We start from the raw sequence: 19,028 nt of genomic DNA, 5'->3' as shown, positions 1-19,028 counted from the left end.
CCATGGCAGATGGCCACTGAGATACACTGTGTACTACATCGACAGTACACCTCACTAAAGGTGGGTCCTCCGATGGATTATTTCAACTGCCACAATCCACGAAGGGGACGAGGAGAATGGAAGTAAAAGCAAGCGCTTCACTTTTAACTGAAGCAAGGTAGGAGGTTTTATTTTACTATAAACAACACAACCGTTAAATGTCTTCTTTAAGCAAACTCACTTTTGAGCCCATCTTCTATCTGACTGACGGTCCCCAAAGTTCAAAATGGAAACCCCCCTTTCAGCAACATCTGTTTTTCAAAACCATAACACGGAAATCTCCTGAGCAGCTCAATCTTTCTGGGTAACCCAGATACTCTGGTTACGGAGCGCATTAAACTGGGTTGTTTTTTTTTTCCCACAAGCACTGGGGGCTATTCGAGGTGGTTGTCAAGTCTCCTCTACTTCATTTCCAGAAGTTCTTCTTTGCTCTGACCTTCCTTCATATTCCCCTTCAGTCTCTACCCTTGACCTGTTCCTTCTCCACGTATGACCTACGACCTAGAACACACCATCACTCCCAGAGTCCCTCGGAACCTTTCTGGCCCGAAATTCCCAAAGCTGAAGTTCATTTGCGCTGAGGACAACCGGTTGTTAGGCTAAGGCAGCTGTCTGCCTTGGTAAAGGAAAGCGGATAATACGATCCAGGAAACGAGCACCAGGAAATAATGCCACATTCAAAACAATGTCATGCTGACATCACACAAACCGCACCACTCACAGACACTTTATGTTCCCCAAGGGATAGCTCAATGGTAAGCAACTTCAGTGTTCCCAGCAGGGATGGCGTTTCTCACGGAACCTGACTGACACTGGTTGGCTTTTCTAATTGGCAAAAGTTACGCCAGCAATTATAAATTAAAAAAAAAGTTACTATCACTTTGTAGAGAAGAGATTCTACTGAGGCTGGGAGCGGACTTAAGGATGGCTCCGCAAGATAGATGGAGCATCAAATGCTTTGGGTGTAATAGGCAATTTTTGTTTTTCAGCCACAAAAAGCCAAATTGAATAAACTCCTTTGAAAAAGGTCTCACTGACATGTAACAAATTTGTATAGAAAAAAGAAAAAAAAAAAAAAAGTGGTCCTGGACCACCTTGGAGTACTACTCAAAGACGATGCTGGACGTGCATGCAAGGCTCCACTGAGTCCTACGATATAGAAATTCCTTCGATATTACAAAATACAAAAATATTTTATCAGAACTCTCATTTACATCGCATTTACAATGGACATGTAAATAACTTAGTCTTGGGTCCTGGCTAATAAACAAATTACGTACTGGAAAAAGGGTCCTAAAAGGGAGAGAACCAGAGAGGCTATAATATATAAGCGAGCGGGAAACAATTTTGCCATCTTGCCAGTGGCAGCTCAACACAGACGGACGGGAAGGAGGTGACCAATCCTGGCCTCCGTAGAGTCTATAGCGTTTCCAAAGTGAAATGTGCAAATAATATTCAACATGCCAAGAACTGTGACTACCTATCGAGTCAGTCGGTGACCTTGCCGCCATCAACAGAGAGCTCTTCTCATCTCTCCCTGGAACCACCAAAGCAAAGAGCTTTAAAATTTAAAACAGTGCAAGTTTCTGAATTTACATTCTTACCTCCCATCTTCCCCTATCCCCTGACCCCCATCGGATTAAGAAATGATACAGTTTTTGCTCTTTTGTCTTTTCCTGCTGTGCAACTGTCCCCTGCCACCTAGCGTGGAAGACTTGGGGAGGCCGTACGAGCTGTATTTGTGCAGTAACTCATCACTCGTGACGTATCGCAGGTGGGCGGGCTGGGGGATGGGTTCTCCTAGGAAATAGCCCTCGTTGTCAGACTCCGAGGACGAAGAGCAGGTGGAACACCAATCGTACTCAGTGAAGTAGGGTCCCCATCGCTCCCCAAAGGCGTTCTGCAGAGCCAGGTCCGATACAGTCCGGGGGCACCGGCCGTACAGGTCCCTCCGGGACCCCTGGCCCAGGCTCTCCTGGAAGCTCCGCTGGCGCATGAACTGATCATAATCCTCCCTGGCTCTCAGGGGGGGCCTTTCTTTTAACTGAGAGATGGCCTCGCGCTCGCTGGCCAGGTGGAGGGCGTTGTCTGAGCGAGAGCGTCGGGATCGCCGGGAGCGGTGAGGTCGGAAGCGGCGGTTGTCTTCGCGGGAAGTGGCTCTCCGCCGCGTGCGCTCGCTCATGGGCTGCATCCTCACACCCTCCGGCCCCGGCAGCTTGCTGCCCGCCATCCCCCCATCGAAATCAAAGCTCTGATGCATCCTTCCGTGGGCCTGCAGGTCTCTGTACCTGATGGGGTTGCCGAGAGGGTGGAGGTTTCCCTCCATCTCCTGGTACTGCTGGGCGGAGAGCAGGCTGCGAACAGACTCGGCGCTGCGGAACTGCATGGACGAGTTCAGCGTGCCCATGTTGCTCAGCTTCTCGGACACGTTCATCCCAGAGTCTTTGCTGAGATCGGGCATGGAAAACCGGGAGAGGTGCTCCTGGCGCTTGGCACCACCATCTGCGGAGAGGCCTGGGGGAGAGAGAGGAAAGGTTCACAGAGGTTAATGCAAACGTGCAGCCATGGGAGTCCCGTCGCTGTGGGTCATCTGAACCGTTATCTATCCAGGGTCGCTGCATACGGTTGCACAGTTGCACACTGCACACAGGCTCGCTCAGAAAGTATGCAGGAGGGCTCTCCCCATTCCATAGCGGGCCAGTGTCCACTTAGAGGGGACACCTGGTTAAAATGCATCCACGAGATGTTTTTTTAATAGTCATGAATTCCTCCAAAGGTTCATCAAAATTACTTAAGAGCCCATCATGTATCTTATAAGTGATGTTTCTTCTGTTCAGAAATTCACTTTAAAAAGTGCTCAATCACCTCGCTGGTTCTAATGATGACTATAAGCTCCACAGGAGAGATATGCTGGACAAAGAACCTTTAAGCTATAGAGGCCGGGCCACGCCCAAGCAGTTCCTAGCAACACTGAGCCTAGAGTCTAGTCCCATAATACTGGACCAGTTCACTTCCGTGTTTACCTCCAGCAATTTCCTGCTCTGCCTGCTGTCCCTGGGCCTCTATCCCAGATGTCTTGAAAACTAAGTGGCTCCCTGGGTGTAGACAGAAGGATATTTACTCTCTCAGGGTGTTCAGTAAATGACTGTTTCAGGGTTCCAAATGGCCCCTAGCAGTCAGAAGATGTGAGCGGGACTCCGGGGGGCATTCCTCCTTCTCCTGGGGAGACACTTTTTAAAACAAAGCAGTGACCCGAATGCTCTCTAACAGCAGGAGCCCCTAGCAATGATCCTGCATTCCCTACATGCTGTCACTGCCATCACTGAGATGAAAACCATGTTGAAGGGAGCAGGAGATTCTTGACTTCAGAAACTTCCATTCTGCCCATCTTAAAGCAGCACTCGCTAGAACAGCAGTTTAAGAATGGACCAGGTGGCAAAATCTCAGCATTTCCCACTCATTATCAATGGAAAAGATGAGCAGCTTTGCCATTTCTGGTCACAGACAACATGTCTTTGGATTGCACTGGCCCATTAGAACCCCTGCCACCGATTACCCCACCTAACGGGGCCAACAACTTTGGCTCCCCTCACAAAACTGTTACGAGCACTTTGAAACAGTACTTAGCAATACCCACTAAAGCTAAATATACATATATATGTGTGTGTATGTGTATATATATGTATGTGTGTGTGTATATATATACATACATGAATTATGAACAAAGTTGCTTTGAATACCTGTGTTCACTTTTTTGATGGACTTAATGTACTCATTTCTGTTGGGTATATAGCCAGAGAGGAGATCCTGTGTCCTTCTTTTTATTTATTTATGTGTGTACATATGTATGTTATTTTTAAAATTGTAATACAGTTGATTTACAATGATTCAGGTGTGCAGCAAAGTGATTCAGTTTATATATATATATATAGATAGATATAAATTCTTTCTATATATACACATTGTATATAAATTCTTTCCACATATATATAAATATATATATAAATTTTCTTTTTCAGATTATTTTCCAGTATAGGTCACTACAAGATATTGAATATAATTCCCTGTGCTATACAATAGTCCTTGTTGTTCTGTTCTGTGACTTTCCATTGCCACTCTTGGTTATATACCCAACCGAAAACAGTTTATGCATCCAAAAAATGTACAAGGGTATTCAGAGAAGCTTTCTTTATAACAGTCCAGAACTAAAAACAATTCAAACGTCAATTAACAGGAGGAAGGATAAATAAATTGTGGTATTTTCTAGCATTCCCCATTAAAAGGAATCAGGCAGGACTTTTTGGAGAAATGGCTAATTCCAGGATAGGAGGAGGGAAGGTAAAAGATGAGCCTGGAACACCTTGTTATGCCAAAAAGTAAGGAAGTGTTAAAAATAAAAATCGAAGGGAGGCTTGTGAGAACACCAGAATCACAGCTAGCAGCTGGACAATCATCGACAGGAAGACACTGGAACTCACCAAAAAAGATACCCCACGTGCGAAGACAAAGGAGAAGCCACAATGAGATGGTAGGAGGGGCGCAATCACAGTAAAATCAAATCCTATAACTGCTGGGAGGGTGACTCACAGACTGGAGAACACTTACACCACAGAAGTGCACCCACTGGAGTGAAGGTTCTGAGCCCCACGTCAGGCTTCCCAACCTGGGGGTCTGGCAACGGGAGGAGGAATTCCTAGAGAATCAGACTTTGAAGGCTAGTGGGATTTGATTGCAGGACTTCGACAGGACCGGGGAAAACAGAGACTCCACTCTTGGAGGGCACACACAAAGTAGTGTGCGCATCGGGACCCAGGGGAAGGAGCAGTGACCCCGGGGGAGACTGAACCAGACCTCCCTGCTAGTGTTGGAGGGTCTCCTGCAGAGGCAGGGGCTGACTGTGGCTCACGGTGGGGACAAGAACACGGGCAGCAAAAGTTCTAGGAAGTACTCCTTGGCATGAGCCCTCCCAGAGTCCGCCATTAGCCCCACCAAAGAGCCCAGGTAGGCTCCAGTGTTGGGTTGCCTCAGGCCAAGCAACCAACAGGGAGGGTACCCAGCCCCACCCATCAGCAGTCAAACGGATTAAAGTTTTACTGAGCTCTGCCCACCAGAGCAACAGCCAGCTCTACCAACCACCAGTGCCTCCCATCAGGAAACTTGCCTCTTGGATAGCCTCATCCACCAGAGGGCAGACAGCAGAAGCAAGAAGAACTACAATCCAGCAGCCTGTGGAACAAAAACCACATTCACAGAAAGATAGACAAGATGAAAAGGCAGAGGTCTATGTACCAAATGAAGGAACAAGATAAAACCCCAGAAAAACAACTAAATGAAGTGGAGATAGGCAACCTTCCAGAAAAAGAATTCAGGATAATGATAGTGAAGATGATCCAGGACCTTGGAAAAAGAATCGAGGCAAAGATCGAGAAGATGCAAGAAATGTTTAACAAAGACCTAGAAGAATTAAAGAACAAACAGGGGCTTCCCTGGTGGCGCAGTGGTTGAGAGTCCGCTTGCCGATGCAGGGGACACGGGTTCGTGCCCCGGTCCAGGAAGATCCCACATGCCGCCGAGCGGCTGGGCCCGAGAGCCATGGCCACTGAGTCTGCACGTCTGGAGCCTGTGCTCTGCAGTGGGAGAGGCCACAACAGTGAGAGGGCTGCGTACCGCAAAAAAAGAAAAAAAAAACAAACTTCCCTAACATGGGAAAGGAAATAGCCACCCAAGTCTAGGAAGCGCAGAGAGTCCCATACAGGATAAACCCAAGGACGAATATGCCAAGACACATAGTAATCAAACTGGCAAAAATTAAAGACAAAGAAAAATTATTGAAAGCAGCAAGCAAAGAACGACAAATAACATACAAGGGGACTCCCACAGGGTTAACAGCTGACTTCTCAGCAGAAACTCTACAAGCCAGAAGGGAGTGGCATGATATACTTAAAGTGATGAAAGGGAAGAACCTACAACAAAGATTACTCTAGCCAGCAAGGATCTCACTCAGATTTGATGGAGAAATCAAAAGCTTTACAGACAAGCAAAAGCTGAGAGAATTCAGCACCACCAAACCACCTCTACAACAAATGCTAAAGGAATTTCTCTAAGTGGGAAACACAAGAGAAGAAAAGGACCTACAAAAACAAACCCAAAACATCAAGAACATGGTCAAAGGAACATACATATCGATAATTACCTTAAACATGAACGGATTAAATGCTCCAACCAAAAGACGCAGGCTTGCTGAATGCATACAAAAACAAGACCCATATATATGCTGTCTACAAGAGACCCACTTCAGACCTAGGGACACATATAGACTGAAAGAGAGGGGATGGAAAAGGATAGTCCATGAAAATGGAAACCAAAAGAAAGCTGGAGTAGCAATAACTCATATCAGAAAAAAATAGACTTTAAAATAAGAATGTTACAAAAGACAAGGAAGGACACTACATAATGACCAAGGGATCAATCCAAGAAAAAGATATAACAATTATAAATATATATGCACCCAACGTAGGAGCACCTCAATACATAAGGCAACTGCTAACAGCTATAAAAGAGGAAATTGACAGTAACACAATAATAGTGGGGGACTTTAACACCTCACTTACACCAACGGACAGATCATCCAAAGTGAAAATAAATAAGGTAACAAAGCTTTAAATGACACAACAGACCAGATAGATTTAACTGATATTTATAGGACATTCCACCCAAAAACAGCAGATTACACTTTCTTCTCAAGTGCGCACGGAACATTCTCCAGGATAGAGCACATCTTGGGTCACAAATCAATCCTCAGTAAATTTAAGAAAATTGAAATCATATCAAGCATCTTTTCTGACCACAACGCTATGAGATTAGAAATGAATTACATGGGAAAAAACGTAAAAAACACAAACACATGGAGGCTAAACAATATGTTACTAAATAACCAAGAAATCAAAAAATACCTAGAGTCAAATGAGAATGAAAACACGACAATCCAAAACCTATGGGATGCAGCAAAAGCAGTTCTAAGAGGGAAGTTTATAGCTATAGAAGCCTACATCAAGAAATAAGAAAAATCTCAAATGAACAATCTAACCTTACACCTAAAGGAACTAGAGAAAGAACAAAACCCAAAGTCAGCAGAAGGAAAGAAATCATAAAGTTCAGAGCAGAAATAAATGAAAGAGAAACAAAGAAAACAATAGCAAAGATCAATAAAACTAAAAGCTGGTTCTTTGAGAAGATAAACAAAATTGATAAACCATTAGCCAGACTCATCAAGAAAAAGAGGGAGAGGACTCAAATCAACAAAATTAGAAATGGAAAAGGAGAAGTTACAACAGACACCGCAGAAATAAAAAGCATTCTAAGAGACTACTATAAACGACTCTATGCCAATAAAAATGGACAACCTGGAAGAAATGAACAAATTCCTAGAAAGGTATAACCTTCCAAGACTGAACCAGGAAGAAAGAGAAAATATGAACCGAGCAATCACAAGTAATGAAATTGAAACTGTGATGAAAAATCTTCCAACAAACAAAAGTCCAGGACCAGATGGCTTCACAGGTGAATTCTATCAAACATTTAGAGAAGAGCTAACACCCATCCTTCTCAAACTCTTCTAAAAACTGCGGAGGAAGGAGCACTCCCAAACTCATTCTATGAGGCCACCATCACCCTGATACCAAAACCAGACAAAGATACTACAAAAAGAGAAAATTTTTACAGACCAATATCACTGATGAATATAGACGCAAAAATCCTCAACAAAATACTGGCAAACAGAATCCAACAACACATTAAAAGTATCATACACCATGATCAAGTGGGATTTATCCCAGGGATGCAAGGATTCTTCAATATATGCAAATCAATGTGCTACACTGTATTAACAAACTGAAGAATGAAACCCATATGATCATCTCAATAGATGCAGAAAAAGCTTCCGACAAAATTCAGCACCCGTTTATGATAAAAACTCTCCAGAAACTGGGCACATAGGGAACCTACCTCAACATAATAAAGGCCATATATGACAAACCCACAGCAAACATCATTCTCAATGGTGAAAAACTGAAAGCATTTGCTCTAAGATCAGGAACGAGACAAGGATGCCCACTCTCACCACTATTATTCAACATAGTTTTGGAAGTCCTAGCCACGGCAATTAGAGAAGAAAAATAAATAAAAGGAATACGAATTGGAAAAGAAGAAGTAAAACTGTCACTGTTTGCAGCTGACATGATACTATACATAGAGAACCCCGAAGGTGCCACCAGAAAACTACTAGAGCTAATCAATGAATTGTGTAAAGTTGCAGGATACAAAATTAATGCACAGAAATCTCTTTCATTCCTATACACAAATGATGAAAAATCTGAAAGAGAAATTAAGGAAACACTCCCATTTACCACTGCAACAAAAAGAATAAAATACCTAGGAATAAACCTACCTAGGGAGACAAAAGACCTGTATGCAGAAAACTATAAGACACTGATGAAAGAAATTAAAGATGATACCAACAGATGGAGAGATGTACCATGTTCTTGGATTGGAAGAATCAATATTGTGAAAATGATTATACTACCCAAAGCAATCTACAGATTCAACACAATCACTAACAAATTACCAATGGCATTTTTTATGGAACTAGAACAAAACATCTTAAAATGTGTATAGAGACACAAAAGACCCCGAATAGCCAAAGCAGTCTTGAGGGAAAAAAAAGGAGCTGGAGGAATCAGACTCCCTGACTTCAGACTATACTACAAAGCTACAGTAATCAAGACAATATGGTACTGGCACAAAAACAGAAACATAGATCAATGGAACAAGATAGAAAGCCCAGAGATAAACCCATGCACCTATGGTCAACTAATCTATGACAAAGGAGGCAAGAATACACAATGGAGAAAAGACAGCCTCTTCAATAAGTGGTGCTGGGAAAACTGGACTGCTACATGTAAAAGAATGAAATCAGAACACCCCCTAACACCATACACAAAAATAAACTCAAAATGGACTCGAGACCTAAATGTAAGACCAGACACTATAAAACTCTTAGAGGAAAACATAGGAAGAACACTTTTATTTCTTTTTCGGTACGCAGGCCTCTCACTGTTGTGGCCTCTCCCGCTGCGGATCACAGGCTCTGGACGCGCAGGCTCAGCGGCCATGGCTCACAGGTCCAGCCGGAGCGGCACATGGGATCCTCCCGGACTGGGGCACGAACTCGTATCCCCTGCATCGGCAGGCGGACTCTCAACCACTGTGCCACCAGGGAAGCCCGGAGGAACACTTTTTGACATAAATCACGGCAAGATCTTTTTTGATCCACCTCCTAGAGTAATGGAAATGAAAACAAAAATAAACAAATGGGACCTAATGAAACTTCAAAGCTTTTGCTCAGCAAAGGAAACCATAAACAAGACAAAAAGACAACCCTCAGAGTGGGAGAAAATATTTGCAAACGAATCAACGGACAAAGGATTAATCTCCAATCTCCAAAATATATAAACAGCTCATGCAGCTCAATATTAAAGAAACAAACAACCCAATCCAAAAATGGGCAGAAGACCTAAATAGACATTTCTCCAAAGAAGACATACAGATGGCCAAGAAGCACATGAAAATCTGCTCAACATCACTAATTATTAGAGAAATGCAAATCAAAACTACAATGAGGTATCACCTCACACCAGTTAGAATGGCCATCATCAGAAAATCTACAAACAACAAATTCTAGAGAGGGTGTGGAGAAAAGGGAACCCTCTTGCACTGTTGGTGGGAATGTAAATTGATACAGACACCATGGAGAACAGTATGGAGGTTCCTTAAAAAACTAAAAATAGAATTACCATATGATCCAGCAATCCCACTACTGGGTATATACTCAGAGAAAACCATAGTTCAAAAAGACACATGCACCCGTGTTCACTGCAGCACTCTTTACCATAACCAGGTCATGGAAGCAACCTAAATGCCCATCGACAGACAAACGGATAAAGAAGATGTGGTACATATATACAATGGAATATTACTCAGCCATAAAAAGGAACGATATTGGGTCATTTGTTGAGACGTGGATGGATCTAGAGACTATCATACAGCGTGAAGTAAGTCAGAAAGAGACTAACAAAAATCGTATATTAATGCATATATGTGGAACCTAGAAAAATGGTTCAGATGAACCGGTTTGCAGGGCAGAAATTGAGATACAGATGTAGAGAACAAACGTATGGACACCAAGGGGGGAAAGCTGCAGGGGGGTGGTGGTGGGGGTGGTGTGATGAATTGGGCAATTGGGATTGACATGTATACACTGATGTGTATAAAATGGATGACTAATAAGAATTTGCTGTATAAAAAGATAAATAAAATAAAATACAACAACAACAAAAAGATGTTAAAAAAATAAATAAATAAATGCCCCTGGTAAAAAAAAAAAAACAAACACAGAAAACAAAAATGAAGGGGGGTTGGTTTTCAGAATACAGGACCCAACTTCAAAGGGATCCCACCAGCCAAAGCTGAGCAATTCAGACAGTACTGATTTATAAACCACTGAGCAAACCAGAATTCAAGAATCCATACTGATAACAGATAAAAATACCAGCAAATAAATGGGGGAGGAGCGTGGGCCCTTGTACATAACAGGCTGGAGTGTGCGTGCAGGAAGAGTGCTGGATTTGGAAGATCATCGTTTTGTAACCACTGCAGGTAAAGACTGGCTCATGCAAGACACGAAATATGCTAAATTTAGGGGGTAAAATTTGATTGGGGAGCAGGATATCTGCATGGTGTTGTTAAGTGGCTCCCCACATATCGCTTATTATCTATAAGAGAAAATTTAGTAACTATACAGTGGAATAATCAGACAACACTCTGACCACCTCCATCACGGACGAGGTGCCACTGACACCATGTCCCTCCAGATGGGATTCCCTAAGCAGGACACACTACCACCTATGGAGTCTTTCAGTCAAAAACACATACCCTGAATGGATTCAGGAGGAAAGACCAGACGAACCCCAAATGAGGAATATTCTATTAAGAAGAAAAGGGATTGTATTTTTAAAAAGAAATTCAGTATCATAAAAGACAAAGACTGAGTGAATGTTCTAGACTAAAGGATATTAAGGAACCACAGCAACTATATACAATACCTGATCCTGGACTGGAACCTGCACTGTAATGAAAATAAATGCTACAAAGGATAAATTTTCCTCAAATGCAAAAATTGGGACATGGGCTAACTCATAAATGTATTATGCTAAATATACTGTGGTTAACTGATAATTAGGATAATGTCAGAGAAGATCCTTATTCTTGGGAAATACACACGGAAGTATATGGTAGTAAATGGCCAAGATGGATGCAACTCGCTCTCAAATGGTTCAGAAATACACTGCGCGCACGTGTGTGTGTGTGTGTGTGTGTGTGTGTGTGTGTGTGTGTACACAAGAGAGGGCAAATGATAAACCAAACGGGTAAAATGTTAACAATAGGTGAATCTAGGTAAATACTTTATGGGTATTGTTTGTTTCATTTTTGCAACTTTTCAATAAGTTTGAATTTATTTCCAAATAAAAAGTTTCTTAAAAATTGTAGTATAGTTATGTGATGCAAAGGTTTTCAATTCCAGGGAAAATTACTGGGGGTAGGGGATGCTACTAGTGTGTAGTGTGTAGAGACCAGAGGGACGCTGCTAAACACCCTATAATGCACAGGACAGTCCCCACAACAAAGAATTATCCAGCCCCAAATGTCAATAATACCCCAGTTGAGAAACCATGCTATACTGGAATACTACACAACGAGAATGAATAACTACATGGACAGCATGGATGAATCTCACAGAAAACGCCAAGAGACACAAAAGAGTACAGGCAGTACGATTCCATTTACGTGAAGCTCAAGAACAGGCTAAGGCTGTCTGTGGTGACAGAGGTCAGAAGAGTGGGAGGGGCACAGGGAAATGTCCAGGGCGCAGGAAATGTTCTCTACCTAGAGCTGGGTGATGATTATAAAAGGACGCACATGTAAAAATGCCTTGAGGTGCAGTTTAACTATTTGTTTGCTTTACCTTATGTAGGTTATAACTCAATAAAACGGTGTAAAAATAATGCAGTGTTCTCGTTAAAGAGCTCAGTTTAAACGTTAGATATGCCTACAAAGAAACTATTCTGCCCAACATCATACTTTCCAGTCACTTCTTTTTTTTTAAATTTCATTACTGGGATAACTGGCAGGGTAAGAGGAGTGGAGTTCTCTGACTCCTGCTTTCCGAGCTGCTTATCTGTGACATACACATCATAAAAGCTGATTTACAACAGCTAATCACTTCCAGAACCTCCCCAAGCTGAAGGCGGAGCGGAGAGGATAGCAACGCAAGATGATGAATGACTAGCCTGGGCAGATAAACTCTAGTAAGGAAGGAAAAAAAATCCTTCAAAAATCACACTGAGAACAAAAGCTACATGGGTGGGAGCGATGATCTCTGCGGGGCTTTTGGAATTAGGGTCGGGGTAAATAATCTAGCAAATACTATACATTCCCAAACATGCTGTTTTCCTGAACCTGTCTTTTATAAGCCCCAAAGTCATGCATTTCTGAGAATGTCCTGTGTGTGAATACATTCATATTCAATGAGGAAGTAAACGTGAGGAAGGACAGCTTCCACTCTGCTGGGAGGTGATGATGCCCTATTGAACTGTACTTCTGCCTCCTGGGAAATCTCAGGACACCCTTCAGCATCTCCAATCCCCACAAAAGAAAAGTCCTCTGGCAAGAACTAGAGAGCCCTGTTGCTCAAGCTCAGAGTCCACTATCAGTTTTACTTAAACGTAAGCTGGGAGATGTGCGGGCAGGATTGGAAAGGCCACCGGCTCACTCCAGACAGGAGAAATGTGTATGTTCTCATTTATTAACTCAGAGTCCCCTTCAGGGGCTTCTTACACGCAGGCCATGCACAAAATGGCCAGTGTTGCCCAGAGATGAGCGATAATTGTGTGCCTGCCTCTAAACAGAGCGGCTCTGTGGTTAATTTCACTACTGGTCAAATCCAGAAACCTTATGCAGATGTCAAAGTCTCTCCAAGATGGTGGACTAAATGCTCCTCCCTGGCTGACTCTGCTTTAGTCGCGCTTACACACACCAGCAAGCTCATATCAGCCCCTTATGGAAAACTCTCCCCTTTGCGTGGCTGCCTTCTTTGGATCACTAAGGACCTCATGTAAATACCACCTCTTCCATGGTGCCTGCCCTGATTGTTCTTTCTCAAGGAGCAAAGTTGTCCCCCACCCCCAAACAGTCACTCTGTAGCACCTGACCCTTGTTTAAAGACCCCACTCTGACTTATTTTCTTAAATTTATGTTTAAGTTGGTAGGCAAATGGATGCCCTCTGGGAGCAGGGATCTTGCCCCCCCGTTTACCACACTGGAACTAGCAGTGCTGGGCATCCTGCTGGGGGAGTTAAGGTAAATGAATCCTCACGCTGCCCACAGCTAGGAAAACGCAACCACCCTCTGACCTGGAGCAGGCCAGGACTTAAAAGATTACCCGATTGTAATTTGGATGAGGGCATGCCAATCATCAGGAACCAAAAAACCCACGGTCACACGAATCAATCTCATTGTCTCTGGCCGTTCATTACACGGCCCACCATCTGGCGCTTCTCCAATATTAGAGGAACGTGTGGTTTATAGTTGGCCCCTCAAACTGCAAAAATATTTTGTCTTATTGATCACACTGCTGGAGATCTGTTTAAATTAGCAGCTTCCATGTCCCCAAGATGGACCTATACTATCCCAGCTCACATCTCACCCTGAGAAACTCTCCTTCCCTCTCTAACTCACTCTGAGCAGAACTGAAAGGTGACTTGGGGCAACTTCTGAACCTCTTGAGATGCATGTGTAAAATGGGCCTAACAACAGTACCTGAGTTCAAAAGCTTTAGTGATGATTGGGTGAGAAAATACATACCTTTCGTTTTTATTTCATTTATTTTTTTGGCCATGCTGCGCGGCATGCAGGATCTTAGTTCCCTGACCAGGGACCGAACCTGTGCCCCCTGCAGTGGAAGCACAGAGTCTTAACCACTGGAGCGCCAGGGAAGTCCCACCTTACGTCTTGAAGCCTCATCACAACTACCGTAAATCTGGGTAGTTTTGATTTCCTCTCCATCTCCTTGGCGAGCCTATACGCTCCAAGAGGGCAGGAGCTGGCTCCTGCTGGCTAGCCCCGATCTCAGTAGCTGGTACTCGATGCATGGGAAGGAAGTAAGCAAGGCCTAGGAGTCCCCAGTGAAAGAGCGCATGCTCCAAGAAATTTACACCCAGCCAACTGTAAAGACAAACAAATACTTGCTGAAGGCGTGATTATATGAAGGAACGAACCCGAGACGAGCCACACAGGACCAGACACATCATGATGTTCACCGAAGATGAGCCACTAAAATAATGATAAAAATAATTTGTGCCTCTAAACTGAAGCTGGGGCTGACGTCTCTACCCAGAGGAAATGCAACTCTCTGTTCCACTTGTCTGTGTCGCATGACACTCAGTGTCAAAACACTGCAAACCAATATAGTCCCACCAAATGGGGTTTTCAACGCCACTCTGCTCTTCTGCAATGAATGAACTTTACTCTTCTCGCTGCCCAAGCCATAACGTGTGTGTGTGTGTGTGTGTGTGTGTGTGTGTATGTGTGAACGAGCACAGCTGTGGTATGGGAGGTGGAAACTGCACACTAAGTTCTCCAGAGAGCTCTGGCGGAAGCCCATCGTCTGACCCCGCACTTAACACTAGCATCTTCAGGGCCCCAACACATTCTGGAGAGCCTGGCAGAAGTTCCCACCGGGAAGCACGAGACACAGATGCCAGGTCGCTTTCCTCTCCAGTGGAACTCCGTCTTATTAATAGACAGAGAGGGTTTTCTCCTCTTCTAATAAAGCAGGCTTTGTGAGAGGCACTGGATGGTGACCGTGGAGTTAAACGCCTCGATTTATCCTTATCCCTGGGGTCGGCGTGGCCAGGAGCGACAGAAATGTCCACATGCCGCAGGGGCTGGGGGTTTCCCTCAGGTGCCCCAACAAGGAGACGTCAGTATCGAATTTAGCCTGCGGTTCCCTGTGGTTAAACTGTCAACCCGAAAATGCAGCCAGGGCGCTTTAAACAACACTCCAGCGTTTCTGTCCAAGCAATGCCTCCTCCCTGCAAATAGGAGGTCTCAACAGAAGCCAGTGACAGTGAGAAAAATCACTACCTTCAAAGAATGCTCTGGGTCTGATGGAAGAGAAGGGCAATCTTTGCGGGGCTCCCTCCCTCTATTCTAAGAGCAGAAGGTATTCGCTCAAGCCAGAGAGAAGAAAATGCAGACTTAAACGTACTGGCACCTCTTTCTGTTCCTCACTTATTGCCCCTTCTAGCCGTACTCCACCCCTGCGAAAACAAACAAAAAAACCAAACCAAAACAAAAAAACCCACAACTGGCGTAGGCAGAGAACTGTGTTTCTGCCAACTTGAAAGATGCAATTCAGTAAAAGAAAGAATATCTACTCACTTTTTGCCCTCTATACATTTACAACCCATACTGATGATTTAGTAAGGTCTTCCTAATATTTTTTTTTTTTTCTGAAGCAGAGACATGAAGAAAAAGGAATTGTTTAGAATAGGGGTTTGCAAACGATGGCCCATGGGCCGAATCCAGCTCGCTATGTACTTATTTTTGTAAATAAAGTTTTATTGGAACACAACTCCATCTATTTGCATGCTGTTTATGGCTGCTTCCTTGCTATAATGGGAGAAGTGAGTCACTGTCACAGAGACTGCATGACTTGCAAAGCGTATACTATTTACTATCTGGCACTTTCTAGAAACAGTTTCAACCTCTGGTTTAGAACGTGAATGTGAACGTGAAGCTGTATCAAGTCTGAGCATCACCAAAAGTCAAGGGCTCTACCCAGGCTAACTGTCTGAGACCATAAAAAATATCTTTGGGGTACCAGCTGACTTAAATGCATGTGGGTAGTCTGCTCAGGTCCCTTGGGATCGTTTTTTCCCAACTAAGTCGACTGATTTCATCAACACCCTGAACTTCAAATTGGCAACAGCTGCAGAGAACCTGTCATCTAGGCAGTGGAGTTTAACCACCACCACATGTTCCTTGGTGACAGGGCACACACTGGTTTGAACAGAGTACAACAGGGAAGGCTCAGGGAGTGGGGATGGAGAGAAGGAGAGAAGGGGAGAGGGAGAAGGAAAGGAAGGGGAGAGATTATGAACAAACTCAAAATCCCTTGCTCTTCAAAGCGTGACCTGTGGACCAGGGGCAACGGCAGCCGATCCAGACTTGCAGAATCTGAATCTGCATTTGCACAAGATCCTCTGGTGATTCACACACGCTTGAGGATTAGAGGAACACTGCCGGACTTGTGATAGAGCTTCAAGGGCAATCTTCTTTGCAACTACAGGTGCTTCTAAACCAGGAAAGCCCGTACCCTCAGAGACACTAAATCCAGGGATTTCAACCTCGGTAGTATCTGCATCTTGGGCAGGATAATTCTTTGTGCTGGAAGCTGTCCTGTGCATTGTAGGAAGTTTAGTAACATCCCTGGCCTCTCCCCACTAGGAGCCAGTAACACCCTCCCCCTCCCATTTGTGACAACTCAAACCGTCTCCAGACAACGCCAAATATCGCCAGGGGAACAAAGGCAGCCTGACAGAGAACCGCTGCTCTAACAGTTTCAGTCCTGGAGCTGCTGATCGAAGACAAAGGAGAACTTGTTCCTGACCCTCCGAGGGCAACAGTGGTTAAGCCTAGCACTAGCCAGGGCAGACACACCCTCTTTCTAGAGAAGGATGAATGTGTTCCCCTAGGCTGGGTGTGGCCAGTCTCCAAAATCGGGGGAACTGCAAAGTTGTTTTCTCTCTGAACTCTTCTCAACAAACCCACTCCTGGCAGCCCGTCCTTCCCGCAGTGGGTTTCAGAAGTTCCCTGGGCTTCAGTCTTTTGCTGCCTTACTTCCCTCCCCCATTTGAAGCTTCTGAGATCTCGAGCCCTTGAGGCAGCTTGCTTTCTTCCTTCCTTCCTCTGGTCACCAGCCTGTCTAGCGCGTCCCAAGTGACCAGCAGGTCATAAGTGCTCGCAGGCACGCGTCTGCCGTCTGCTCCTGTGGCACCAGGGGGAGTGGTGCCAGATGTGTGAAACAATTTCCTTCACCAGCTGCTATGGGGGAGGGGAGGCTGGAGGGGAGGTGGGAGCGGGCACGTCTGCCTACCCCCTTAACCCCACCTCGGCCTGCCAGCCCCCTTCAGGGAAGGGCCACTGCCCCATCCCTGACACACCGTGAGACTGGCCCAAACGGAAGACCAGCTGGTTCCAGAGAGGGCCATGACTAATTCTGGTTTCCCCGACGGCAGAGGTTTTGTTTCTTCAGCAGCACTGTGGTAGGAAGGTGCCTCTGAACCGGCGTGGTTGGGAAGTGACAAGCATTACCATAGGACTAAAGGTGCATCGCTGACAGACCTCACAGACCTGGTACAGTCACAAGAACGAGCCTGATCAGGATCAACACTTGGGTTCGGACTGGAGGTCTCTTACCGTCCACCTTCTGACCTGCTCACTAACTTCCTGATAAACTTACCCCAGTAACAGACGGACGTGTGAAAGGTAGCAAAGAAGGAAGCCAGGAAGCAGCATATTTGGAAACACGTGGGGTCAGTTTTCACTATGCCTCAGCTCCCTGGGGGACTGTGGCTGTGTTATCCCCAAGCCCATTGCTAACTGAAAGGACGCGCAAAAAATTCAAACCGCCTGAAGATGATTTGCTGGCGTCTGCTCTGCGCTCACACTGACCCCGAGCTGCTTTCCAGGACCCGTTAGCCCAAGTCAACAAGCAGACCACACTGGAGTATTTGCTCAGGAAACACTTGATTTCATGGGACAGAAGTGAAACGGCTCCCCCATGGTAGGGAGCGGGCAGCCAGGGACCAGAGACCCACTTGGTCTCTTCAAAAGGGCTTTTGATGAAGCCCTGCCATTGCCAGGCACTGTGAGTACAAGTGTGAACAAGGCCCCGTCAGGCAGCGCCTCACGAGGACATTCCACCGTACAGGGAGAACAGATGACTGACTCACGCCATTACAGCTATTACACAGTCATCAGGAGACAGGGAAGAAACACGATGCTAAGATGGAGAATACAGTAAGCCCCCTCCGTACGAACCTTCAAGTTGCGAACTTTCAAAGATGCGAACGTGCACTCACATGTCCAACCACGTAAGTTACTTCACGTGTCTGGCGTACGTGGTCACGTGCGTGCATCCTCTACAAGTGGTTGTGCTTTTGTGTACTTTACTGTACAGTACTGTAGAGAGTACAGTAGTACAGTATCTTTATTTTAAGCCCAGGATGTCCAGAAGCAAGCGTAAAAGCAGCGGTATATGGCCCACTGTGTTAGTTGGGTACCGAGGCTCACTTTGTTGGACTTACGGACAGACTCGACTTACGAACGCGCCCTCAGAACTGAACTCGTTCGTGTGTAGGGGACTTACGGTAAAAGGCTGGTGCTCCCTAGACAGAGTGTTGGCGAAGAACCCTGTGTTGGTGCTAATTAGGCTGAGACACAGAGGATGCGAAGGAGCCAGTCAAACCAAGAGGGTGGGGAGGAAGTATTCTAGGCAGAGGGAATGAGAACATTTTGTACCAGAGAAAATTCCGGGTGCTCTAAGAAGTGACACAAGTGCAGTGTGACTGGAGCACAGAGAGCAAGAGGAGAGCAGCAGGGGTGAGGCCAGGAAGGTGAGCAGAGGAGCCAGAGGGAGCTTCATCTAGGTCAACAAGGGTTTGAGACCATCCTGCCCGTGCTTGTAGGCAGCACTGATAAAGCACCTGCAAGGAGCACAGGGCAGCGGGGGAGGGCGCTGGCTTTCGCCATCACCCTCCAGTTCTTTCCCTTACAGCTGTGCCTCCCCAGGAGAGACCCTGGACAGCTCT

The 19,028-nt window shown here is 45.1% G+C and overlaps 1 protein-coding gene across 9 annotated transcripts in view; it reads right to left on the bottom strand.

Moving 5' to 3' along the window:
- Window positions 1-373: 373 nt before the first annotated feature.
- PRICKLE2 (prickle planar cell polarity protein 2) overlaps window positions 374-19,028 on the bottom strand; it is a 342,455-nt gene continuing 323,800 nt past the window's right edge. For all 9 annotated transcript variants that reach the window (XM_033424782.2, XM_033424776.2, XM_049715455.1 and 6 more), the window contains one exon: window positions 374-2,553. In XM_033424782.2, the coding sequence (XP_033280673.1) occupies window positions 1,679-2,553 (875 nt within the window). In that variant the 3' untranslated portion in view covers window positions 374-1,678. The remainder of the gene's footprint in view (window positions 2,554-19,028) is intronic.

This window comes from Orcinus orca, chromosome 10 (assembly GCF_937001465.1).
Source record: "Orcinus orca chromosome 10, mOrcOrc1.1, whole genome shotgun sequence".
Classification (NCBI taxonomy): Eukaryota; Metazoa; Chordata; class Mammalia; order Artiodactyla; family Delphinidae; genus Orcinus; species Orcinus orca.
This window is presented reverse-complemented; position numbering and strand designations above follow the sequence as displayed.